The 26,268-nt window shown below is 41.2% G+C and overlaps 1 protein-coding gene across 11 annotated transcripts in view; it reads left to right on the top strand.

Moving 5' to 3' along the window:
* The window catches only part of PEX5L (peroxisomal biogenesis factor 5 like), a 227,073-nt gene that overhangs the window by 157,460 nt on the left and 43,345 nt on the right, over nucleotides 1-26,268 (top strand). For all 11 annotated transcript variants that reach the window (XM_065876132.1, XM_065876136.1, XM_065876138.1 and 8 more), the window contains 6 exons: nucleotides 10,931-11,047; nucleotides 13,281-13,424; nucleotides 16,681-16,751; nucleotides 18,059-18,256; nucleotides 18,919-19,084; nucleotides 19,469-19,626. In XM_065876132.1, coding sequence (XP_065732204.1) covers nucleotides 10,931-11,047; nucleotides 13,281-13,424; nucleotides 16,681-16,751; nucleotides 18,059-18,256; nucleotides 18,919-19,084; nucleotides 19,469-19,626 — 854 coding nt within the window. The remainder of the gene's footprint in view (nucleotides 1-10,930; nucleotides 11,048-13,280; nucleotides 13,425-16,680; nucleotides 16,752-18,058; nucleotides 18,257-18,918; nucleotides 19,085-19,468; nucleotides 19,627-26,268) is intronic.

Here is a 26,268-nt window from a genome sequence, read left to right as displayed (position 1 = left end):
TGGGAGACGTTCTATGCATCCCAGCAGTGCACTCCCCTCTCGTCACCCAAGCTCTATGCTCTAGGCTGGTCTAGAGGCTTGTGCAGGCTTCTTGGTGGGAAGGGCCAGTGCCTGACCACTGGTGGGTGCAGCTAGGTTTTGGCCCTCTGGTGGGCAAGGCTGTGTCTGGGGGTGGCTATGGGCTCAGGAAGCCTTTAGGCAGCCTGTCTGCTGATGGGCAGGGCTGTGTTCCCACCCAGTTAGTTGTTTGTCCTGAGGCACCACAGCACTGGTGCCTGTAGGCTGTTGGGTGGGGCCAGGTCTTGGTGCTAAGGAGCCAAGATGGCAGTTGCCAGCAGCAGTGTTCATGCATTTGAACATTCCCCAATATGCCACTAGTGTTTATGTCCCCATAGTGAGCCACAGTCACCCCCCACCTCTCTCCAGGAGACCCTCCAAGACCAGCAGGTAGGTCTGGCCCAGGCTCCTATCAAATTACTGAGCTTGCCCTGGGTCCTGGTGCACATGAGATTTGGTGTGTGCCCTTCAAAAGTAAAGTCTCTATTTCCTCCAGTCCTAAGGGACTCCTGCAATTAAGCCCTGCAGGCCTTCAAAGCCTAATGCTCTGGGGGCTTGTCTTCCTGGTGCTGGACCCTCAGGCTGGGGAGCCTGACATGGGCCTCAAACTCTCACTCCTGTGGAAGAATCTCTGCAACATAATTTTTCTCCAGTTTGTGGGTTGCCCACCCAGGAGATATGGGATTTGACTACATCGAGTGTCCCCCCGTCCTACTTGTCTTATTGTGGTTCCTTCTTTATGTCTTTAGTTGTAGAAGATCTTTTCTAGTAAGTTCCAGGTTTTTCCATCAATGGTTGTTCTGCAGATAGTTGTGATTTTGGTGTGCTTGTGAGAGGAGGTGAGCTCAGGGTCTTTCTACTCTGCCATCTTGGCCGTTCTCCTGAAATCCAAGTTTTGATGTGAAATTTCACATCTAGGATGAGGGGGAGAAAACATGACTCTTGGCTAGACCTGGCCTATAGGCCACCAATTTGCAGCCTTTGTTTTAACCTGAAGTTTCTCCAGCTCATTTGACCACAGAACTCTTTGTCCCTAAAACACTTTTTGAGGAAATGCTACCACACGTCATTAGCCTGCCCAATCCTTCGAGGAAGCCCCATCATAAGGTCTCTTCCTACACCTAGTCCTCCTTCCCTGCTCCAGTCCTCTGACCTAAAGTATGCTCCAGTTACTCTGGATGTGTGATAAATTACTCCAGCACTTGTGACTTAAAACAACAATATTTATTTTGCTCAAAAATCTGCAATTTGGGTAGGGCTCAGAGAGGATGGCTCATCTTGGTTCCACTATGTAGCTTGAAGGCTGGTAGCAATGGCGAGGGGTTGGAATCATCTACAGGCACCCCCAGTCACATATCAGAAGGCTTATGCTGGTAGTCACCCGAAACCTTAGTGTGGTAGATGGCTAAAACAACTACAGGTGGCCTTTCTTTGAGGCCTGGGCTTCCTTCCAACATGACAGCTAGATTCCAAGGGTGAGTGGCTAGAGAGTAAAAGAGAGGCAGGCAGAAACTGTATCATCTTTTAGGATGTAGCCTTAAAAGTCACACCAGTTCACTTCCATTGCATTCTGTTTGTCAGGGCAAGTGTTCAAAGACAGGGCCACAGATTCCACCATTTAATGGAGTGTGGCAAAGTTCTGAAGAGGCTGGGGGACCAGAAACACCACTGTAGCCACTTTTGGAAGATGCAATCTGCCCTAAAAAGAAAGAATAAATATCTTGAATTCCAGATCTTTTATTTACCAATAATAGGGTGATTTTGAGCAAGTAAGTTTATTTCTTTTTGCAATATTTATTCACCTTCTCTTGAATTGCAGTTACCCCTATTTTTATTTTATCATTGGACAGTGAGCTTCTTGAGAGTAGCATCAACATCTAGGTGTTTTGTTTAATATTTCTGGGCTTCCCTGGTGGCGCAGTGGTTGGGAGTCCGCCTGCCGATGCAGGGGACATGGGTTCATGCCCCGGTCCGGGAGGATCCAAAAAAAAAAAAAAAAAAAAAAGAAGTTGTTTAATATTTCTGTGATGCAAGCACAAACATATAGTTTGGGTTTAGCAAATATTTCTTTTTTTTTTTTTTTTTTTTTTTTTTTTTTTTTTTTTTTTAATGCGTTACGCGGGCCTCTCACTGCTGTGGCCTCCCCCGCTGCGGAGGACAGGCCCCGGACGCGCAGGCTCAGCGGCCATGGCTCACGGGCCCAGCCGCTCCGCGGCATGTGGGATCCTCCCAGACCGGGGCACGAACCCGCGTCCCCTGCATCGGCAGGCGGACTCTCAACCACTGCGCCACCAGGGAAGCCCTAGCAAATATTTCTAATGCCTTATTTTATAAAGCTGGTAGGGAGTTTCCTAGTGACTTTCCCCACTTGGAGACATGGCTAAAGGAGAAGAAACCCCTTTGGAACAGAGTCACATTGCTTGCAGTTCACTGTTATTCTGTGCCTGTCTCAGCCTAACCAGTGTTGTGGTTGGGCTGGCCCTTGTGTTTCTTACTATGATTGCAAGATGCCCTCAGCAATAACTATCAGGAAACTTTTAAAGAAAAATAAACGTTTATTACTTACAGGTCCTAGAAATTACATGGCACAACTGGGACCACACAGCAAAGTCACAGGTAGAGAGAAAGAACGCAAGCATGGGTCTAGGCTTGTCCTTTTATTGGGTTTGAGAGTGGGGGCCTAGGGTTTCATGGACCCACTCTTTATTGGTGAATTTAAAGCATAAGAGTGGGAATTTAAACCTCTGGAAGAGAAAAAAAAACAATCCTCCCAAATGGTCAGTTGTCAAAGAACTCTAAAACAAAGAAGCCTGGGACATAAGGTGTGGGGGTGGGGGGCACAGCTTGGCCCTTTATCTAGTCTTGTAGCTAGCAATGTGTTTATTCGAGATAGCCAACTTTGAAGAGGATGCCATCTTTGAAGCGGGTGCCTCTTTGAAGTGGATACCTCGGCAATCAAAGCTGAAGTCGGGTGCTTGCTTTACAGGAAGAAAAGCTAACAGTCAGGGCTCACACTATAACTATCCACCTGATGCTTTCCTCCTCACATGACTTGTTGTATGGAACATGAGACAAGGCTCAAACCCAAGGGCCCTCCCCATCTCCCCGAGCCTGTGGTAAAGCAGCCCTGTAGTCTCCTGCCCTTAGCAGCCCAGAGAGCAGCCAGGAGACCTACAGGAAATAAGTAGCCTCTGAGAAACTGGCCTCACAAAACCTTACTCTCAAAGCAGCAGCAAACAACAGGCTTAGTCTCCAAACCTCATTTCAGGGCACTTTTAGGGCAGTTCTTCATTATGAATGCAAATACCACTGGAGCTACAAACAGGATCATGTAAAATTCTGCCTCTGCAAAGGCGTTCATTTGCTAATGAATACCCTAAAAGCCCATTCAAAAATGACCCCTGGGCTTCCCTGGTGGCGCAGTGGTTGAGAGTCCGCCTGCTGATGCAGGGGACGCGGGTTCGTGCCCCGGTCTGGGAAGATCCCACATGCCGCAGAGCAGCTGGACCCGTGAGCCACGGCCGCTGAGCCTGCGCGTCCGGAGCCTGTGCCCTGCACGGAAGAGGCCACAGCAGTGAGAGGCCCACATACCGCAAAAAAAAAAAAGACCCCTGCCCATATGGACCACAGGCTTTGTTCATTGTTCTTTAATACTCCATTACTCCTTGCCACTTGCCAGGTGAAGAAGAATAGAAAGCAAAGAACAGGAAACTCTCTTAGATTCTCTGTTAGAAACGGCTCTTGGTTAGTCTGCTCAAGCTTTGTATTGCATTATCTCCAGCCTACTGTGCCCGTTCCTCTCCTTCCCATCATTTCAACTTTTCCTCCCCACATTTCTGCAGCTAACAAGCTGGCATGTTGTTTGGTGAGAGCCTCAGGCTGTTTGCCCAGGTGCCTGCTAACATTGGCAGTGATGACCAACTCCATTATACAGGGAAGCGTATCTAACCCAGAGGCAACTGGAAAATCTCTGTTGAGTGCTAGTACCAATATTTTTGTTTTTCAACACTTCTGAACCATACAGTTTACAGTTTGTGGGACTGCATCCTCTCTCTATCCTGGGAAATATTCTTTTTAATCTACAAATATAAAATAACATTAATTACCAATTCCTTAGCTCTTATGTTACAAATTCTAAGCACTTTACGTACATTGCCTCACCTAATCCACACAACTGCTCTAAGAGACTTTTTACATTTTACAGACCAGGAAACTGAGTTAGAGAAGTGAAGTAAATTGCCAAAAGTCACGTGACAAGGAGCATAGCCAGGACTGCAGCCTGTTCTACCTGATGCCAAAGCCTGTCTGTTTCCTCCCCTATACTGTTTAGCTTGAGAAAGGTACATGCATGACAGATCCATTTCTTATCTCGTAGAGATTTTATTAATTTTGAGCCTTCCTGTTTGATTCAATAAATCAATTCATTAATAACACTGCAAACAAAGACACTCAGGCTCGTAAGAGACCATAGAATTCGTTAGGTCAAACTGACCTGTGAATCGTCTGTAGAGCACTCCTCACACTGGTCATTGTGTCCCTGAAGATTTCTAATGCTGGGGAGCCCATCCCTCTGATGAAAAAGCAGCCCATTCTATTTTCAGGCAGCTTCATGTTGTGTTTGATAAAAATCTGTCCCAGGCTTCCCTGGGGGCACAGTGATTAAGAATCTGCCTGCCAATGCAGGGGACATGGGTTCAAGCCCTGGTCCGGGAAGATCCCACATGCTGCAGAGCAACTAAGCCTGTGCACCACAACTACTGAGCCTGTGCTCTAGATCCCACGAGCCACAACTACTGAGCCCACGTGCCACAACTACTGAAGCCCACACGCCTAGAGCCCTGCTCCACAGCAAGAGAAGCCACCACAATGAGAAGCCTGCGCACCGCAACGAAAAGTAGCCCCCGCTCACTGCAACTAGAGAAAGCCTGCACGCAGCAATGAAGACCCAACACAGCCAAAAATAAATGCATAAAATAATAAATAAATTTATTTTTAAAAAAATCTGTTACCCAGAACTGCCATCTATTCATCCTAATTCTGCTGTCTGCAAAAACAAGGTTAAACTGCTTGCCCTGCGCTCAGCGCCCCTCTGAGCCTTGCTTTACCAGGTGAATTGCTTCATAAACAGGCTTACTCCTGCCCATCCACTCTTGCCTGAAGAGACTCCAGTTTGTCAATGACCCTCACTACATGGGACACCCAGGACTACACCCAGAACTCAAACTAATTCTGACCAATCAAAATTCTATCCTATCCCTTGGACCTAGAGATTATCATAATAAGTAAGCCAGACAAAGACAAATATCATATGGTATCACTTATATGCAGAATCTTTAAAAAAAAATACAAATGAAGTTTTATCAGAGAGAGAAAATAAACTTATGGTTACCAAAGGGGAAAGAGGGAGGGAGGGATAAATTAGGAATTTGGGATTAACATATACACACTACCATATATAAAATAGATAACCAACAAAGACCTACTATATAGCACAGGGAACTATACTCAATATTTTGTAATAACCTATAAGGGAAAAGAATCTGAAAAAAAAAGCTATATATGTATGTCTGACTGAATCACTCTGCTGTACACCAGAAGCTAACACAACATTGTAAATCAACTGTACTTCAATTTTTTTTTAATAAGTTTGAAAAAAAATTCCATCCTTGATCAGGATGCTGCACATCTTTGATTGCAGCCTCAGGTCGAATATGTTCTTTGGGCAGCCACATGGAATCCTCAACTAATACTGAGCTGTCAGTCAACAAGTGATGTGAGTGGGGACATTTCAGCCACTCTTCACCAGCCTGGGCTACTAGATCCAGGGAAATGAGGTCCCTAACTCATCTGCACATAATTTCACTTCAATGAAAATTAATTGTGGCAAGTACTTTATCCAAACTTGCATAGTGATTTTTCATTCCTCACCTTGAAAGGGATACTTTCTTTTCTTTTGCATATGCAGAATGGGTTGGTTGGTTGGTGGGTGGGTTTTTTCTTTTTTTTTTAAGTTTTGATCCAGTGACAGTTAATCAATGGATATCTAAAGCAGCAAAAGGAAAGTCAGACTCCTCACAAGCAGAATTGACATTTAATCTCACATAGATCAGTTCCTTCACAACACAACCCCAGGATGTTTCTAAGCAACTTATGTTTGACCCATAAAATTGAAAGGAACTCTACTTAAACTCAAGATAACCAAAATAGACTGGTGAATGGGAGCTAATAATATGCTGCTATCCCTTAAAATTCCCTGGTTCTAAATTAACTTGCTTATTTTCTTATTCTTTATATTTTAATTAATATTTAATTTTGTCATGGTTCTTATAGAAATTTTTATATACTAGTTTTACAATCAAAAAGTGAAAGGAGGGCTTCCCTGGTGGCACAGAGGTTGAGAGTCTGCCTGCTGATGCAGGGGACACGGGTTCGTGCCTCTGTCCGGGAAGATCCCACATGCCATGGAGCGGCTGGGCCCGTGAGCCAGGTGCGCTGAGCCTGCGCGTCCTGAGCCTGTGCTCCGCAACGGGAGAGGCCACAGCAGTGAGAGGCCCGCGTACCGCAAAAAAAAAAAAAAAAGTGAAAGGAAAATGTCAAACATACTTTTAGAGAAATGTTTTAAAGTATATAATTTTTGGAGATCAGTGAACAGGCTAGAAGCCCCCTTCCAAAAAAAAAAGTGATCCTGTACTGTGATCTCCCTTCCCCCTTATTCTGATCTTCTGAGTTAACCTGCACAAAGAAGTCTGAGCTATTATCGAATGAGCTCAGTCTTCTCACTTTACAAATGATAAAAAATAATGTACAGATGGGTTTAAATGACTTGCTCAAGTTCACAGGGACAGTGGCAGCTGCTAGCACATACCTCTTTTCTTTGAAACCACTGATCGAGAATATGGGTATTGGAATTCAGAGAGGTAAGAGATTGCTGTAGTGTAGGGCCTTTGGAGAAAACGTCATGGAGGAATTGAAACTGAAAAGATGTAAGCTTATTTTAAGCAAATCTTACTTTTTCACTAAAATAATACATGCTAGCAATAGAAGATTTGGGAAATGCTGAAAAGTACAAGGGAAGGTGATGGGGCAAATTCCTCATAATCCCAACTCATGAACTCAGTACCATGGGTGCATTTCTCTATAGTCTTTTTTTCCTCACACATTACCTGTTTTCTATCATTGTGATCATACTACATATCAAGGAACATTATAAATCAAGGCCTATTCCGTGTTGTAATAAACTCTTCATAAATTCCATTTTAATTGCCACATAACAGTCCATTTTTGCAATAATCTTCTTAACCTTGCTCTCATTTTTGAATATTTAGGCAGAAAGGAAAACTTTAACTGAAGAGGGGAAAGGTATCTAGAAGAGGGTATGTACTGATATATACAGAAAATTAAAATACTCACAGATGTGTATTTGAGCTTTGAGGTTATGGGTGATTTTTGTTTCATTCTTTATATTTTTCTCAATGGTACAAAAGCACTAGTATGCACACCTACTTTTACTGAGCATTTACCATGTGCTTTATGCCACAGACACACTTTCTCTTTTAGTCCTAATAATGACTAACCAAGACCACTAGTCTATCTTCATTTCAAGGATAAGGAGAATGCGACCTGGAGATATTAAAGGACTTGCAGAAGGCCAATGATGGAGCCAGAATTTGTTCCCAGGGTCATATGAGGAGAAAGTGTCTGTTCTTAACCACTATATTGCACAGCCCAAGTTTTTAATGAATATCTACCATTGTTATAATCAGAAAGCTATTTTAAAAATGAAAATGGATTGCAAATAATAGCTCGTTTCTGGTGTAAGCAGATAATTTATTACCTAGAGAGTGTAAAAAACGATCCACCAGCATCCCAGAACAGCTAAGAAAATCATCAATATGTAAAATCTCCTCAGTCATGTCTAAAATGTTTAAAATTCAAATATGTTTCAGGTTTCTCTGAAATTGATTAGGAATAGAAAAGAAGCAGTGTTAATTGCACTTACGTGAATAAAGTCTGGATTCTGAGACCAGATGAAAATTGATTGTGCTAAAAGTAGTCTTCTGTAATTAAATGAAACTGTGCGATGCACTTTAATTAGTCAGCAGAACTTATTCTAAGTGGTAACAGTCAGTCCTGGTGTATCTCATGAAATTAGGGCCTGACAGCTCCACCTCAACTGAGGTTCTCTTTTCACAGCAGTCTTATTTATTCATCTAACTGCTCTAATTTGAAGCTGCAGGAAAGGTGACTTTTGTAATAGAGATGTACACATTACAAAATCTTCCTCATTCTTTCATTCAAAAGACTTGTAATTGCTTTAGATTACAAGGAATCTCACTAAGGGAACTTAACTACCTCAGAAAGTACTTGAGGTCTTTGGCATTTCACATCACCCATCAGGGGGCTTCAGAAAGTCAGTAAACATTATAAAATTCACTTGATAGATTTCTCTCTGTTTCTATGCAGACAAGCTCAACCTGCATTTTTAAAAAGCTATTTAAGAAAGCATCTCCTCAGTATCTAAATGTGCAGGTTTCCTGGTATTTTTAAAAGGAAAGATAATTTTTCTTTTTATTATTTTTTAACCTTTCTTAAATTATAAAAAAAAAATACTTATAGAAAATTCAGGAAGTACAGAAGAGCAAAAAAAGTGAGAAAAACATCACCCGTCATCCATTCAAAGACAGATTACTCCTAACATGGTAGGATATCTCCTTCTAGTGTTTTATCTAGCTGTTGTATATCTGGGATCATTCTGTTGGCACAATTTGGTGTTCTACTAGAAAGACTCTTTGAAAAAAGAAATTTTGAATATTATTCCTAACCTTAACCTGGGTAAGTGGTATCCATTCCATGGGCTTCTAGCATATCAGACACAGATTATCCAGATGCCTGCTGTCCTGAGCCTTTGTTGAGGGAAGGCCTCTACTGAAGGTACAGGACCCGTATCTGGGGTAGGAATGAGTATTCTGGACGTAATAAAGAAGGAGAACAAAAAGTACTATTTATTACTTAGTAGCCTGGGATTAATCACATTGGGCTGGCCCTTTCTCCCTGCATGTGTGTATTCAGAAGAAATAAGCTTATAATTATCATTCAAAGCAACTTTGAAGAAGAGGTGCCACCACAGAACAACCACCACCCAGGCATGAGGGTGGAGTAGAGGATGAGACTGGGAGGATTAAAAGATAAAGAACAACCTTTGATTGGATATCAACAAGTCACAGAATTTAGAATCACAGAAATTGAGATTTGCAGAGAAATTGGATCTCAGACTCAGGTGTTCAAGGAATACCCATCTCTTTGTTTTCTTTAAGGAAAATAAAGTGGTTTCCAAGCATCTCTTTTACCGAACCAGCAGGTAACAGTCTTAGGCACCAAATATGGAAGGCTTATGTGGTGCCAGAAAACAGAGCCTCCATCCTCTTGTCTGTCATGCTGACTGCTAACAGCCAACCAAGCCCCAAGTGGTTCCTCAAAATCCAGTTTCTCTCTACTTCTCTGCCATATGAGGATCAGAGTTCCTAGCACACCCTCTGTCATCCTCTGGGAGGTTGGGCCAATTTGCCAGAGAAATACCTAAAACCTAAGCATCATCTCCCACTCCTCTCAGAACCCACCACCCTCCTTTTCTTTTCCTGCCCCTGCAAATTCCCCCTCCTCTCTTAAGTTCTTTATGATACTTGCCTCTTTTTCCTCCCCTGCCCCCAGGACACCTCAAGTACTCTCTTCAGGCTTAGTAAACTAGAAGCCAACCAGGAACAGATCCTGAAGAAAAATTCTGCCTCAGTCCAGGAACACATACTTCCCCTGAAGTAAAGGAGAGCTAATGGCCTGGTGTCCCTTTTGGAAGACTTGAAAGTTATAAAGAGGAAAACACAAAGCAGTATTTTTCAAAAAAATCATCCTGCCATAGAAAAGACCTTGAAGGGCTTCACTGGTGGCGCAGTGGTTGGGAATCCGCCTGCCAATGCAGGGGACGTGGGTTCGAGCCCTGGTCCGGGAAGATCCCACATGCTGCGGAGCAACTAAGCCCGTGAGCCACAACTACTGAGCCCATGTGCCACAACTACTGAAGCCCATGTGCCTAGAGCCCATGTTCCTCAACAAGAGAAGCCCGCGCACCACAACGAAGAGTAGCCCACGCTCGGTGCAACTAGAGAAAGTCAGCTCGCAGCAACCAAGACCCAAAATAGCCCAAAATAAATACATACGTACATACATACATACCTTGAAGAGGTCTCAGTCGAGTTCACGCCCAAAGCTGTTCTCCTTCATTCTTTAGCACCAGGAAGCCACGTTTGCCATAAGGTGATGAGCATGAGCTTAGAATCCAGACTGTGGTTCAGATCCTGTGCAATCCCAGCTTTATGACCATAACCCTCTAGACTCAGTTTTCTCCTAGCACAGTGCTTGGTACAAAGTAGGATCAACCAATGTTGCTTTCCCTTGTCCATGGCCAGCTGCCCCCTCAAGTCACTGCCCAGCCAGTCCCAAAGCAGTTGCTCTAGTTCCTCATAGCCTAGGAGCAACTCTAGGAGAGACTGCCCTTTCTAAAGTGTGTGCCTGGTACCCACACTTGAAACTGTTCAAGGAATGGATTTATAGCTGAATTTGGTTTATGTGATCCTCGTTCCTCAGATGGTAACTATTTTCCTCCTGGAGAAAGTCGGAACTAATCTAGTTTGACACTTTGAGCACTGAGTGCCCTCCAGAAGCTCTTCAACCATGAGTATCATTGGATGTGGCCATTTTGAACACTTTATTCCTCCTCAGAACTCATTTTTATCTATGAGGAAAACTGTCTCTCTGGAAATAAACCAAATTATATAGCATGTTCTTAAATCTATCTCTCTTCATTTTTCCTGTCTCCTAGTCAGATACAGAGTTTTGGGATAAGATGCAAGCAGAATGGGAAGAAATGGCCCGGAGGAACTGGATATCGGAGAACCAAGAAGCCCAGAACCAGGTTACAATCTCAGCTAGCGAGAAGGTGATCATTTTTCTTCTTACATATGCTGACCAGTTTTCTCAACCTCTGTGGATCATATTTTTATAAATTAGTTGATAACTATTTTGTGAAAAAAATTCCAAGAATTAAACAGACAATTTCATGTCAATCTGACCTATAAGAAATTCTGGCACGTGAAAACAGTGTAATCTTCCAATGCGTGAAGGCAGCAAAGCTGGAATGGAATACCCTTATTTTTTTTTATCAATGTTAAGACAGTTTGGCAGCCAACCAGACCTTGGCCAGTTACTGAACTAACACTGAGGGCGGGTTAGAACAAGAACTGGGCTAATCCCACAATGCCTGAGCCACATCAGTAAGCTGGCAGAAGTGATATCAGTGGGCAGGGGGGTAAAAAGGGGGGCTTAGGGCTGTATTTCACAGGTGGTCTTTATGCAGCTAGCAAAGAACTCAGTGGAAAAGATACACTTCACACAACCAGGTCAGGTCCCAAGGGGATTCCTCGGAGATATTCCCCTGAGAAGAGCCCCAGCAAATATGTGAGTACAGTCAGCAGCCAGTCCAATTACCCATGAAGTCCCAGTTGCTCTAGGATTTATGCTTTTAAAAGCACTTGGGAAAAAGAAGACACTTGAGAAATAAGTTTAAATGACTTGAAAGAAAGAGATGGAAAGATTGAATTTTCTTTCACAGGGGAAACATAAATATATAAATGTTTATGTTGTGTTTTTTGGTGGTAGAGGAATTCTCAGTCATACTCAGTTCTGGATACCTTCCATGTTATTTAGTTCAACCCAACAAATTTTACTGTTTGCTCTAGATACTGGGGACTGTGATGAATAGTCTCTGATCTTATGGGATTAGCAATCTATGTAGTCATTGAAATGTCTTTCTTCTTCCAGTATTCTCTGTCCCACAGTAGGTGAGGCAAAAATCTCATAAAATCAGATCAACCATCTCATTAAAACTAATTAGGTTAATTTTCCACAAAGAAATCGAGAGTGAGAAGAGAGAACATTGATGCAGAGCATCAGTCTCTGGGCTGTAATCCATGCACCAGAGCTCCCCACTCCCAGGGCCCCATATCCCTAACACCACTACATAAGCTGGTCATACCCTATGGATTTTGACAAAGAGTTTTGTCTTTCTAAGCACCTATGGAGAGTGAAGGTCTCCATTTGATGTATTTAAAAACCTTAGCATCATCAGCAGACTGGCTTATTTGTATCTATCAAATTGGAAGGATTTTATGACAATCTCTGCTACTAAGGTTGCAGCAAATAATATCTCTGATACTTCTGATGAGAGTCTGTCAGGACATACTTTCTCAAAAACAATTCAGCTACATGTATCAAGGGTCTCAAAATAGTTCATAGCCTTTAGCATAATAAATCCTTCTAGAAGTCTATCCTAAGGTAATAATCACATGCAGACGAAGATTTGAGCATGAGGCTTTCACCGTAGCTTTATTTATGACAACAACAACAAAAAAATATTGGCAGTAACCTGAATGTCCATCAAGAGGATTGATTAATTTTTAGCATAATATAAATAATTTTAACAACTAAAATTAAGTGGGGCTTAAGCTACAAACCTGCATATATAGTATGAACTTATTTAACTTATATACTCAGAAAAATACTAGAAGATTATTTGTACATTCTGTATTGTTTAAATTTTTGCAATAAAAGATCGTAACTTTAAAGCATACGTTCTCAGTGGAGAGATACAGCCCCCCAATGGGACAAAAACTGGTTTGAGGAGTAGAAGGTGAAATAAATCTTAGATATTACAATGGTTTGTAGCCCTCCAAAGGGCCACTGTATATAAACAGATGTGCAGTATGTGGTATTAACATTTCAAGGAAGTGAGTGGCAGCACTTAGCAAAAATATGTCCCAAAAGTCAGTATTTTAAAAATCTTATGGGGAAATGGCTAAAACAAAAAGAATAAAAGAAATGCCAGAAGGAAGACAAACTCCAGAATATTAGCAGTGATCATATTTAAGTCATGACATTATAGGTAACTTTTTGTTTCTTTTCATATTATTCGATAACAAAATAAGATTATCTAACATTTACACAATGAAAATGTACCACAGTCAAAATAAGGGGAAAAAGAGCAATTTATACTTAATTGAAATTAATCAAATAACTTAAATAAAATTAATTGAATTCAAATTTAAAAAGAACTGACTGAATATAACAATGAAGAGTGAAATCAATGGATCTGTGTTGGCCCCTCTGTGTTGTAGGGATATTACTTTCACACTGAAAACCCCTTCAAGGACTGGCCTGGAGCATTTGAAGAAGGCTTAAAAAGGCTGAAGGAAGGGGACCTGCCAGTTACCATCCTGTTCATGGAGGCAGCAATTCTTCAGGACCCTGGAGATGCAGAGGTGTCATTTCCCTTCATCCTGCCGGGCTTGGAAAGGGGCGGACAGAGGGTGACAGAGAGTTCTGCTAGGTGGCATTTTCATCAAGTTTCCCAAAGGAGTTAACGTGGCTAAGTCTGATATGTGTTTGAAAGTTAAAAATAGGTACCTATTTTCTAACCAAATCTGCAGTGTCTACAGTGCCCAAAAATAAAAGGTGGAGACAAGAAACAGAAAACCAAAACTGCCAACCTAGAGGCTCAGCAGTAGTTTTCATGGGGCAGAGTATGATTTTATCTGGGTCTAGAGCCATACCATATCTCACCCTTGATTTACTCACTCAGCATTTATTGAGCACATATTGTGTCCCGAGAATTGTGCCAGGAATTGGCTTAAATTTTGTTTTTTTATAAATTTATTTATTTATTTTTAATTTTGGCTGCATTGGGTCTTCGTTGCAGTGCACGGGCTTCCCATTGAGGTGGCTTCTCTTATTGCAGAGCATGGGCTCTAGGCACCTGGGCTTCAGCAGTTGTGGCTCGTGGGCTTAGTTGCTCTGCGGCATGTGGGATCTTCCCGGAGCAGGGTTCGAATCCGTGTGCCCTGCATTGGCAAGCAGGTTCTTAACCACTGCGCCACCAGGGAAGTCCTAAAATATTGAAGAGGTAGAAAAAAAATGGACCAGTTGAAAGGACACATTTGTGATCTATCTGGAAGACAAGTAAATAAATCAATGTAGTATAATAAATGCAGTGTCAGAGTACGCACAGGAGAGCCGAGAGCAAGGGTTCTGACCCAGCCTTCCCCTCCAAGTGAATCCAAAGCTGAATTTTGAGGGAGAGAGGATTAAAAACTGCAGGGGAGTCCAGCTGTTTTTAAGAGGGAATGGTTTGTGGGTGGGCAGAGGGACAGGAAACATTGGATCCATGGTGAGAAGGGGAGGAGACAGTGGCAGGAGAGGGGGGAAGAAGAGGTAGCCAAGAGTTGAACTTCATCCTGAAAGCCATGGGGAACCATTATGGGACACGATCAGATTCACATGTTAGAAAAGCCCCTTTCTCTGAGACATGAAGGGTGAGTGGAGATGGAGACTGGGAGACACCAAAGAGGCTTCTGCAATTTTATTTTGGTCCACTAATTTTCCCAAACTGCAAAGGCCTGTAATAAGACACTGGCAGGTATCAAATCTTCTTTTTTAGTTTGTGATTTTCAGGAAACATCTTATAGGGGGATATTCCCAGAGGAATTTGCAGAAATGTATTATATACGCAGTGCTGAGAAAGCAGTACAGAACAGTGGTTAAGCCTCTGGGCTCTGCTATCCTAACCATGTGGGTTCAAATCCCTGCTCTACCACTTGTTAGCCATGAGCCACGTGATCTGGGACAAGCCATTTAAACCCTCTAAGGTTCAGTTTCCTCACATGTAAAATGGAAATCACAATTATAACTATCTCATTGGGTGTCGTGAGGATAAGTTCATACAAATAAAATGCCCAGTTTAATGCCTGGCACATCAATGTTTAGCCTTTATCATTATTATTGTTTGTACTTAGTTTGTATAGAAAGAACAAGTAAACTAATTATTGATACTACTTAAAGCACCTAGTATCTTGTTAGTCAAAATGTTGACAGTGAAATGAGATTGAATTTAGTCAAAATGTTGACAGTGAAATGAGATTGAATTGAGAGTTGGAATTCTGAACCAAAATATTGGTATTTTTAAAAGATCTAAGTATCAATGTAGAAGAGAAAGTCATTGCGTTAAGAGGAAACTACAACCCTCCCAACAAAATAGTGTCATCTTACATTTCTAAGTGCTATGTGTTTTCATATATATTATATCATTTGACGCAACAACCCTGGGAGGTTTAATAAAAAGGTATACATTATTATCCCAGGTTCATAACTGAGAAAATGAGGACACTTGGTAACTGATGGATCCTAGACCAGGACCCAGGGCTTCTCAATCGATGGAGAGCCCAACGCTAAGATAATGGACGATCTGTGAATGGTAAAAATGACACCACACCCAAAGGCTAGGAAGATGCCCCCAGAGAAAGACTGTTTCATCAATCTTTTCTTAAGAAGCATTCTAAGATGTATGAAAGGTAAAATCAAATTAGAAGCTGCTCTGTATATGTTTGAAAGATTTAAAAGAATCACTGATATTCTGGGGGTAGAAATACTTAGTATTTTTTTATGAGTTTATATGGTATGCGTAATAATAACCCATGAGGGAAAAAGCCGATACAATTTTTACAGGACTTTAAGATGACTCCCTATGTTTTCATAGAGTTCTGTTTTAAAATATTCATAGCATTGCTTCTCAAAGAAGAGAGTTATGCAAATCTTTTAAAATCCCTAAGACTCTGATACACCCCCAGCAAATCTGAGGACAATGTGTGTAATGAGAGGTTTTGTTGATGCGTATTGCGCTTGTAATGGTGTAATTATAAGTATATAAGTAGAAATATTTTATATTAAAAATTTTCATTCCAGGTGTGGAAAACGTTAGATCTGTTTGAAGATATTCTTCACATTATTGACCATTGCAAAGGATTAGAAACAACGTAGAGGAACAAGGGAATTGGTTGAGGGAATAATGGGATATCTGTTTAACAAAATTTAAATTAAAAAATATAAGGGAGATTTTATAAAAACATGAAAGTGCTGATAATGTAATATAAAGTGTAAATGTAGACTATAAAATTATATATACATTATATTGCATTTTATATGTGTTTTATGCTTTTTAACAATGATTATATTAAGTGGTGAACACATTGTAGCGGGGTTCGTTTTGTTTCCCCTAGTTCCTAAATTTCCTGTTACCTCTTATAATAACTGCTTGACTTTCATTTATACAAACTAATTCTATTTTGTACATCTTCAGGTTCCTTATTGTAAACTTTAGACTATTTAGCTAAATTTCTGAGTTATTTTTCTACCTCTTTTCCTGATAGATGCATCGTTTTATGTATTTATCTTTTGATTTTAAGATACCTAATATCATGAAATCTCAGAAACTCAGAGGTTTCCATGAGCCACAGGAGAGAATAAATACTTAGAGTTTGTAAATAATGACAGAGAATCTTGACCCAGATGTCACAAGAGAGTTTGAATGAAGAAATGCATGTGATGTTTTTCCCTTTTACAAGACTCTCACAACCGAGACAGGCTGCTCTGCACAGAGGGATCTGTCACATTTAAACGAACCAACTAAAGCACATGAGTGATTCTGCTTACTCTTGTAATGTTGACATCAGTTGTTTTTTGTAGGCATGGCAGTTCCTCGGGATAACCCAGGCAGAGAATGAAAATGAACAAGCAGCTATTGTCGCCCTCCAGAGGTAGATGAAGCTAAGTGCAAAATCATGGGCCTGATGGACACTTCTTAATGGACTTCCTGTGGTTTCAGATTTGTCCTTTGACCCTTAAGTACACTGTAAAAATGTGACCAGGATAAGTGCCAAGATGCCACATATTACTTCCATTTAGCTCTGGAAAACAATTTATGAAGACATCATGTTCTTAAATTGCAGTGTTTTACCAACTACAAATTGGCCTTCATTGGCACAAAAGAGTCTACGTCAAAAGCAGTCATAAAGTAGACTCGTTGAATCAATAGTTCTTTTTAGCTTTCTAGCCTTTTGTGGCATCTGAAAGTTTTCTTCAGGAAAAACATACTCAAAATAATCTCAATGTAATTTTAGTTCCATGTGTCTATGGAGAATCTCCTGAGATAGTTTCAGCATCCTGAACCCCTGACTAAAGTTCTAGACTACTTTGGTGGGTGTAGAATCACATCTTACTTGATTAGAGCCTCTATTTAAACCCTGGGAAAATAGCCCCTACCAAATAGACTTTCCCTTTCCCTACTCTTTCTTATAAATAGATAAATGTATATTTATTATACATCCATGTATATGTAATCTCTTCCTAAAGAACTGATATAGGTTCTGTCTAGGGCTTGCTAAGCAAAGTCTTATCCACAGATCACCAGCATCGTCATCACCTGGGAGCTTGTCGTACCTGCACAACCTCAGGCTGCCCCCACCCCCAGGCCTATTAGATCAGAATCTGCATTTTACCGGATCCCCAGATGACTCTCATGCACATCAGAATTTGAAAAGCCCTTGCCAGCGGCCAGTGGGGTAGCATGAGGGGGAGCAGCTGTAGCCAGTGCCTCCTAAACCCACATTTAGTAGTTGAAACATGGGGAATTTCCCTCTCCTTTATGAAACACTGTACAGTCTTTCATTTCTTAACATCCAAATTTAGTTCAAGTCAGTTTGCTTTGTGGACAAGATACATTTAATATGTTGATAGTAGAGCGGCATTAAAATAGTGATATTCCCTACTTCTCATTAGATGAATTACTAATAAATTATATGCAGAATTAGCCTCACTTTCTATTGTTTTTAAACCATTTCATTAAAATTACCAAATCTAGCACTAATCAGGCTGAGTTTTAACTTTCTTAAAAATATGCAGAGGTCCCAATTTTCATGTAGATAAATACGGTATTTCCAGAGACAACATAAACTTAGCAATGTTTTTGCACCATTTAATTGAGACCTCAAATTTTCTAAAGAACTGTTCAGACTCTGGCTCCAAAAAAAAATCTGAAATTGGCTTTTATTTTGCCTTCTTTCAGGTGCTTAGAATTGCAGCCCAACAACTTGAAAGCTTTGATGGCTTTGGCTGTGAGTTACACTAACACCGGACATCAGCAGGATGCCTGTGAAGCTTTAAAAAACTGGATTAAGCAAAATCCAAAGTACAAATACCTTGTGAAGAGCAAGAAGGGGTCTCCAGGCCTCACTCGGCGGATGTCAAAGTCTCCCGTTGATAGGTATCCTTCTCATTAAATTACATCCGTGTACACAATCACCTTCAGGGCAACTAATGAGCCTCGGTCCCCACCACCACCCATTTCAGGATGGTTTGTAGGACAGCATTCTGCTGGAAGAGCAGCACTGACCACAAAGATTGATGCCGAGACCAGAGCCAAACTTTGGGCAAATGACCTACATTGTGGACACTCCCAGACGTTTATCTGAGTACTGTATTTCAAAGCCAAATGCTCTAGACATATAATTAACCTAAAATAAGTTATAATAAATACCAATGTGCCAAGTTTTGTAAAGCCTGAGAATTAGGTGTGGGGAAAAAGGAAAGTCCTTTCTTCTGGGAATTTTGTTTCTATCAGCAATAAATCATGATGTTAAATTCTCACTCAAGCCTTAGTAAAGTTAGCCCTGGGGTTTTCTACATTGTCATCATGGGGTCCATGGAACTCTCCTCATCAAGACCTTACTTAGCACAGTCTTATCTGTGTACAACAACATATTTCGTGAAAATCAGGTATTTTTTAACCTACAATATTAATAGTCCTCTCATTAAGCTATTTTAAGCAAGATTTTTCCAGACTGTTCCCCTGAAACAACAAACATACTAGTAAGTCACTTATGTTCAGACTATTTGGATTACAAATCTAACTTGTTTCCCTTGTAGCTCTGTTCTGGAAGGAGTGAAGGAATTATACCTAGAAGCTGCCCACCAAAATGGAGATATGATCGACCCAGACCTACAGACAGGTCTGGGGGTACTGTTCCACCTGAGGGGAGAATTTAATAGAGCAATAGATGCATTTAATGCTGCCTTAACTGTTCGGCCAGAGGTAAGTGCACAGCAAGAAACCATAAGATTCTCTGTTAAAAATAAGTTTTCACAGGCTACGCTTTGTGCATTTCTGCTGCACTTTATTTCCCTGCATCCAGTGGTTTAAAGTGATCAGTACTGATATGCTACAGTGACTGTTAATACTTAGATACCTAAAATAGAAACATGATTTGCCTGACAGCATCAAATAGTAGCAGCTCTTGGATGAATGAAAGTCATTTCAGAGGGTTGTCCATAAAGATTTTTGAGTAATTCACCTGTCATGGTCCTTGTCCATGAGCATTGGATACAGTTTTAGCTATCATCTTTCAGCAGGGAACAGGGGAATACTCTGTCAGTGTGGCTTCTAGGGGTTGTTAGAGAGCTCTAATTTTGTCATCAGGACTATTCATTGTGGAACCGCCTCGGGGCGACCTTGGCAAACGGAGACCGCAGCGAGGAAGCCGTGGAGGCCTACACACGAGCGCTGGAGATTCAGCCAGGCTTCATCCGGTCCAGATACAACCTGGGGATAAGCTGCATCAACCTGGGCGCCTACAGGTGAAGTATGGCAGCAGGCTAACAACCAAGAGCCATGCTCAGGGCTGAGGTTAAATAATCTGAAAGGTGGTTTCCCAGTAAAAATACCTCCTTTTGTAATCTCCTCTTGTTAAGAGTAAGTTTCAAACCTTCAGATCCATCATTGGGGCATCTTGTGAAATGTACATTCCCAGGCCCCTCTCCCAGAGATTTTGATTGATTGGGGCTTAGGATAAGTCATCTGCATTTTTAACACCCCCAAGGGCAACTCTTTGAGAAACATGAGCAGTTCAACCCTTCATTTCCCAGGTAAGGAAGAAAAGAACCGTGGCGGGGTGGGAACGAGGGAACCCAGCAGAATGACTCAAGAGGGTCTCAAGGCCAGTTTTTGGCAAAGCACAACCAAGAATTCAGGTTTTCTAAACCAGGGGTCCCCAACCCCCGGGCCGCAGACCAGTATGGGTCCGCAGCCTGTAAGGAACCGGGCCACACAGCAGGAGGTGTGTGGTGGGTGAGCGAGAGCTAACCTTCATCTGCTGCCCCCATCACCCGCGTCACCGCCCGCGTCACCGCCCCAGTCACCGCCATCTCCCCACCCCCGGCTGTGGAAAAATTGTCTTCTACGGAGCTGGTCCCTGGTGCCAAAAAGGTGGGGGACCGCTGTTCTAAACCTAATTTACCAGTAAAGTTAGTTATTAAAGGAAAAAGGAACAGATTTTTAAATGGTGGGTTTAGAGTTTGAAATGTCTTTCTCCTCCTCTCTTGACCTCCTCATTATCATTCAGGTCTATACCCTCTGTCTGTTCCCCATCAACACGGACCATAAATGACCAAAAGTTTGGGTGATTTTTTTCTTCTTTCTTTTCCTATTTTTTTCTATTTTCTAAACCAGGTATTACTTTCATAATTGGAAAAAAAAGAGAAATTAATGTTAGTTTTAAACTCCACAAAAAATGTAAACCCTTTCTCATTCTCAGAAAGAGCCAGGCTCTTAGGATCAGACAGATTTGGGTTCAAATCATAGCTCTGCCATTTACTGGTTTTATAACTCTGGGCATATAACTTTGAGCCTCAATTTCTTCACTTGCATGAAAACAAAGAGGTAATAGTATCTATCTTGCAGGATTTTTTTTTTTTTTTAGTAAATTTATTTATTTTTGGCTGCACTGGGTCTTCGTTGCTGTGCACGGGCTTTCTCTAGTTGCTGCGAGCGGGGGCTACTCTTTGTTGCGGTGCGCGGGCTTCTCTTGTTGTGGAGCACGGGCTGTAGGCACGTGGGCTTCAGTAGCTGTGGCTCGAAGGCTCTAGAGCGCAAGCTCAGTAGTTGTGGCACACAGGCTTAGTTGCTCCGCGGCATGTGGGATCTTCCCGGACCAGGGCTTGAACCCGTGTCCCCTGCATTGGCAGGTGGATTCTTAACCACTGTGCCACCGGGGAATCCCCCTTGCAGGATTATTGTTCAGGTTAAATGTAATTGCCTAGCACAGAGCAGATGCTCAATACCTAGTAGGTGCTATTATTATGAGTGTTACCATTGCCATCATCATCATGATTATTATTGTTATTATTTAGATAAGTCATGAGAGAGCTGCATAACTGGATTGCAGTCTTTTGACATCTGAAGAATTGCTGTCTCTGAACTGCGTTAGAGCATTGTGCCACTGGCAAATACTGAAGCTTTAGAAACTAATTGCTGCATTTATACTCAAAGGATCTTAGAAAGAACATTAGTCACTGGATTACACTCTGTCTTCTATGAGGATCTTAGGTCAAAACCAAGAATAGCTGAGTGATTCCTGAGCAGCAGGTTTGTTTTATTTTGTGGATGTTGTGAAATGTGCCACTGCAGAGGCCCTCTTTACCGCAGCTCCACAAAGGGCCGGAGTGAAATCTGTGCTGTCCGTTCCATATACTAGCTTCATTCCTGGCTCTGTCTGATTTCCCTAACCTGATGTTATCTTTACTACCTTTATTCACTGACTAGGTTGGTTCTTATGTACTTTATGACACCTTAGGCCCTTCTTTTGGAGCAAGGAGAGATGTAAATAAATACATGTGTACACATAGACATATTGAGTTCACTAAAGGAGGCCTTTTTAAAACAAAATCGAAGTATAGTTGATTTACAATGTTGTGTTAGTTTCTAGTGTACAGCAAAGTAATTCAGATATATATTTTTTCAGATTCTTTTCCATTATAGTTTATTACAAGATATTGAATATAGTTCCTGTGCTGTACAGTAAATCCTTGTTGTTTATCTATTTTATATATAGAGTGTGTATCTATTAATCCCAAACTCCTAATTTATCTCTCCCCCACGTTTCCCCTTTGGTAGCCATAAGTTTGTTTTCTGTGTCTTGTGAGTCAGTTTCTGTTTGGTAAGCAAGTTCATTTGTATCATTTTTTTAGATTCCATAAATAAGTGATATCATATATTTGTCTTTATCTGACTGACTTACTTTACTTAGTATGATAATCTCTAGGTCCATCCATGTTGCTGCAAATGGCACTATTCCGTTCTTTATTTTTTTATGGCTGAGTAATATTCCATTGTGTGCGTGTGTGTGTGTGTGTGTGTGTGTGTGTGTGTGTGTGTACCACACCACATCTTCTTTATCCATTCATCTGTCAATGGATATTTAGGTTGTTTCCATGTCTTGGCTATTGTAAATAGTGCTGCTATGAACAATGGGATGCATGTATCTTTTCAAATTAGAGTTTTCATCTTTTCCAGATATATGCCCAGGAGTGGGACTGCTGGATCATACAGTAGCTTTATTTTTAGTTTTTTAAGGAAACTCCATACTGTTTTCCATAGTGGCTGCACCAGTTTACATTCCCACCAACAGTGTACAAGGACTCGCTTTTCTCCCCACCCTCTCCAGCATTTGTATTTGTAGACTTTTCCTTTTAATAAATTTATTTTTGGCTGTGTTGGGTCATTGGGTCTTCGTTGCTGCGCGTGGGCTTTCTCTAGTTGCAGTGAGTGGGGGCTACTTCGTTGTGGTGCGTGGGCTTCTCATTGCAGTGGCTTCTCCTGTTGAGAAGCATGGGCTCTAGGTGCATGGGCTTCAGTAGTTATGGCACGTGGGCTCAGTAGTTGTGGCTCACAGGCTCTAGAGCACAGGCTCAGTAGTTGTGGCGCACGGGCTTAGTTGCCCGGCTGCATGTGGGATCTTCCCAGACCAGGGCTCGAACCCATGTCCCCTGCACTGGCAGGCGGATTCTTAACCACTGTGCCACCAGAGAAGTCCCTATTATTTGTAGACTTTTTGATGATGGCCATTCTGACTGGTGTGGTTATAGTTTTGATTTGCATTTCTGTAATAATTAGCGATGTTGAGCATCTTTTCATGTGCCTGTTGGCCATCTGTATGTCGTCTTTGGAGAAATGTCTGTTTAGGTTTTCTGCCCATTTTTTGATTAGGTTGTATGGTCTTTTGCTATTGAGCTGTATGAGCTGTTTGTATATTTTGAAGATTAATCCCTTGTCGGTTGCATCATTTACAAACATTTCCTCCCATTCCGTAGGTTGTCTTTTCATTTTGTTGATGGTTCCTTTGCTGTACAAAAGCTTATAAGTTTGATTAGGCCCCATTTGTTTATTTTTGCTTTTATTTCTTTTGCCTTGGGAGACTGACCTAAGAAAACATTGGTACAATTTAAGTCAGAGAATGTTTTGCCTATGTTCTCTTGTAGGAGTTTTATGGTGTCATATCTTATATTTAAGTCCTTAAGCCATTTTGAGTTTTTTATTTTTGTGTATGGTATGAGGGAGTGAGTGTTCTAATTTCATTGGTTTACACATTAAGCTTTAGAAAGGCCTCCTTTAGCATGTAAATTTTCTAAAGCTTTAGGATGAGTTTTAATTGTAACTCCTTAGTGTAGAAAAATATACTTGAGGGGCCAATAAAATATTTTCTTGACATTCACAGATGTAAGACTCAGTAGGGCAACTATTTGCAGGAGGCCATGAAAATCCATAACAGGTAGAAATGGACAAACTTTGTTGAGGTGTGAATTTTTTATCTCAAGCAGAAAGTCTCCTGTATAAGAGCAAGTCAATTTTAGGGTTGCCAGATAAAATGCAGAACGCCCAGCTAAATTTGAATTTCAGATAAATACCAAATATGTTTCTAAGATAAGTATTTCCCAAATATTGCATGGGATATACTTAGACTGAAAATTATTCGTTGTTTATCTGAAATTCAAATTTAACTGTGCATCCTGTATTCTTGTTTGCTAAGTCTGTCCACTTGAATCAGATAGATATTTTGGAAGAGCAAAGTGTTTTGGCTAAAATGTGTGGGTCTTTTATTGTCATGTAGAATACGGGAAATTTTGTGAAGTAATAAACATCTTGCATTTTTTCCTGAGAAAAAAGGCCATCTAGAGAGACATAAGCTTTAAATGCATTCTGAAAATAAGTTTCACTTGTGGTATAAGTGGGTGCTTAGGAAATAACAACCCTCAATAGAGATGTGGCCCAGAAGAAAGCCAGGAGTTGGTATCCACCAGTCTTGGGGCTTCTCCCTCAAGAACTGCAGGTGTCTGTGTATGTAACTATAACATGCGCTATTTGTCATCTCACACGTTCTATACAGAGTCAAAGTCGAGCCCTCTCCTCCTACTGTATACAATTGAAATAAGGGGAGGAAATTGGCATGAAACCTGGGTGGAGCTTAAAATGCTACCCTTTTGTCAGTAGGAACTTCAAAATAGAACTTAGACAAAAAAATCTTAACCTTTTCAAAAGTGAGGACCCCTTTTTAATTAAAAACAGAAACCTCATCCCATTTGATATGTGATGTTTTTAGTATTAGTATAATGAGGGAGAGCTACTATAAAATGAAGAATACTTTTAAATGAATGTGCTTTTTATTAACCACGACATAACATTTAAAACAATTTAAACTTATTCATACACATATGTGTGTAACATTTGAAAACTATTCCCACTTGTACACGTAGTCTTCTGAGTCCCCTCAAAGGCCTCTGAGTTCTCAAGCTGGGGAAAAGGTTTAGACTATCTTCGTGAGAAAACCCGGAGTTGCTTGACAAGGCTAACAGGTTCGACTATTCTGTTACTCTCCACGGCTCTCGGAGACCAGTGCCACACATCGGGGCAGGAGCAGCCTGTGCGGGAGGGCATGCAGGAAGGCATTCCAGCACCTTCCTTCCCCAGAGTTCTTACAGGCCTAGGATGATGAGAGGAATTGGAGTCACTGTCATTCGAGCTGCCTTCCTGTGCCGAGGAAGCCAGAAAGGGCCTCCAAAGTAAACTCTCCGTGTGCATCTGCTATCAATCCTCTTCTCTTCCTTGATTACAAGAAACCCAGAAGAGGGTTGATGAGAACACTCCCTTCCGTTACCCAGGTTGCTACCTACAGCGCAACCATTCCCCAACTGCCCTTTACTTCTGGGCAAATCTAACAATATAGATGAGCAAATGCCTGGATCGTGTGCACTGGAATCAGAAATCCAGCCTCGCTTTCTTTATGGTTTCTTACCAGATGCTTAACAGTGACTACCTCGTAGAATTAAATGAGATCAAGTATGTGAAAAGCTTTTAAGAAGAGTACAGAAGATACAAGTGAAAGAGGCGTCATTCTTAGCAAAGACAAGTTTGTCGGATACATATTACACGTTCCTAGGTGACAGGAAAGCTGAAGGGGGCAGTCCCGGCCGGTACACCGGGCACGCAAGCAAGAGAGCACGGTAATGGACCACGGGAGCTAGGCCTCTGGACAGCATCTGACTCAGTGGGTCACACACTTTGTATTCTTGGGACCCCTTTCCACTTTTAACAACTATTGAGAACCTCGAGGGGCTTTTGTTTATGTGGGTTACACCTATCAATATTTACCATATTAGAAACAGAGAAAAGTTTGAGATTCATTTAAAAATAATAAACTAATTACATGTTAACATGAATTATATATTTTATTAAAAAAATTATTCTCCAAAACAGTTTAGTGAAAAGAGTGACATTCTTTTATCATTTTTACAAATTTCTTTAATATCTTATAGAAGACACATTCTCACCTCTGCTTCTGCATTCAGTCTATTGGGATATCACACATCATATAGTCACTGGAAAATTCCATTGTATATTCATGAGAAAATGAGAGTGAAATGGTAAAATGACATCTCAGTATTATTGTAAAAATAATTTTGACCTCACTGATCCCCAGAGTTCCCCAGACCACGTGAAGAACTACTGACCTAACTTAATGATAGGAGCTTTCACATAAATGATTCAGCTGTACCTCACAGCAAGGCTTTAAAATGACTTTTATTCTCCCTGTAATACAGCTGGGGAAACTGAGGCTTGGAGAAGAAATATGCCTAAGGCTAAACAACTGGCATCCAAGTCCAGCTGCTTTGATAACAAACTCAACTCAGCCCGGCTGCCTCCCACTTTGAGAAAACTTAAACTAATGAGAAAAGTTAAGCTACTTCGTTTCTGAGTAAGGCCAGATGCCTCCTCTGGTTATATAAATCACATCTGCAGATGTATTAAGTCTTCAAATCATTCCTGGAGTAAGGGGAAATCAAATGCATTAATGAGTTAGCAATGGTTTTGCTATTATTCTTCCTGTCCCACACGACATACCTAAAATAAAGTTTGCTCTCCTTTATTCTTTGTCTTCACTATATTTA

Source organism: Phocoena phocoena, chromosome 4 (assembly GCF_963924675.1).
Source record: "Phocoena phocoena chromosome 4, mPhoPho1.1, whole genome shotgun sequence".
Taxonomy (NCBI): Eukaryota; Metazoa; Chordata; class Mammalia; order Artiodactyla; family Phocoenidae; genus Phocoena; species Phocoena phocoena.
The sequence above is the reverse complement of the archived record's forward strand: the minus strand, read 5'-3'. Positions and strand labels throughout refer to the sequence as shown.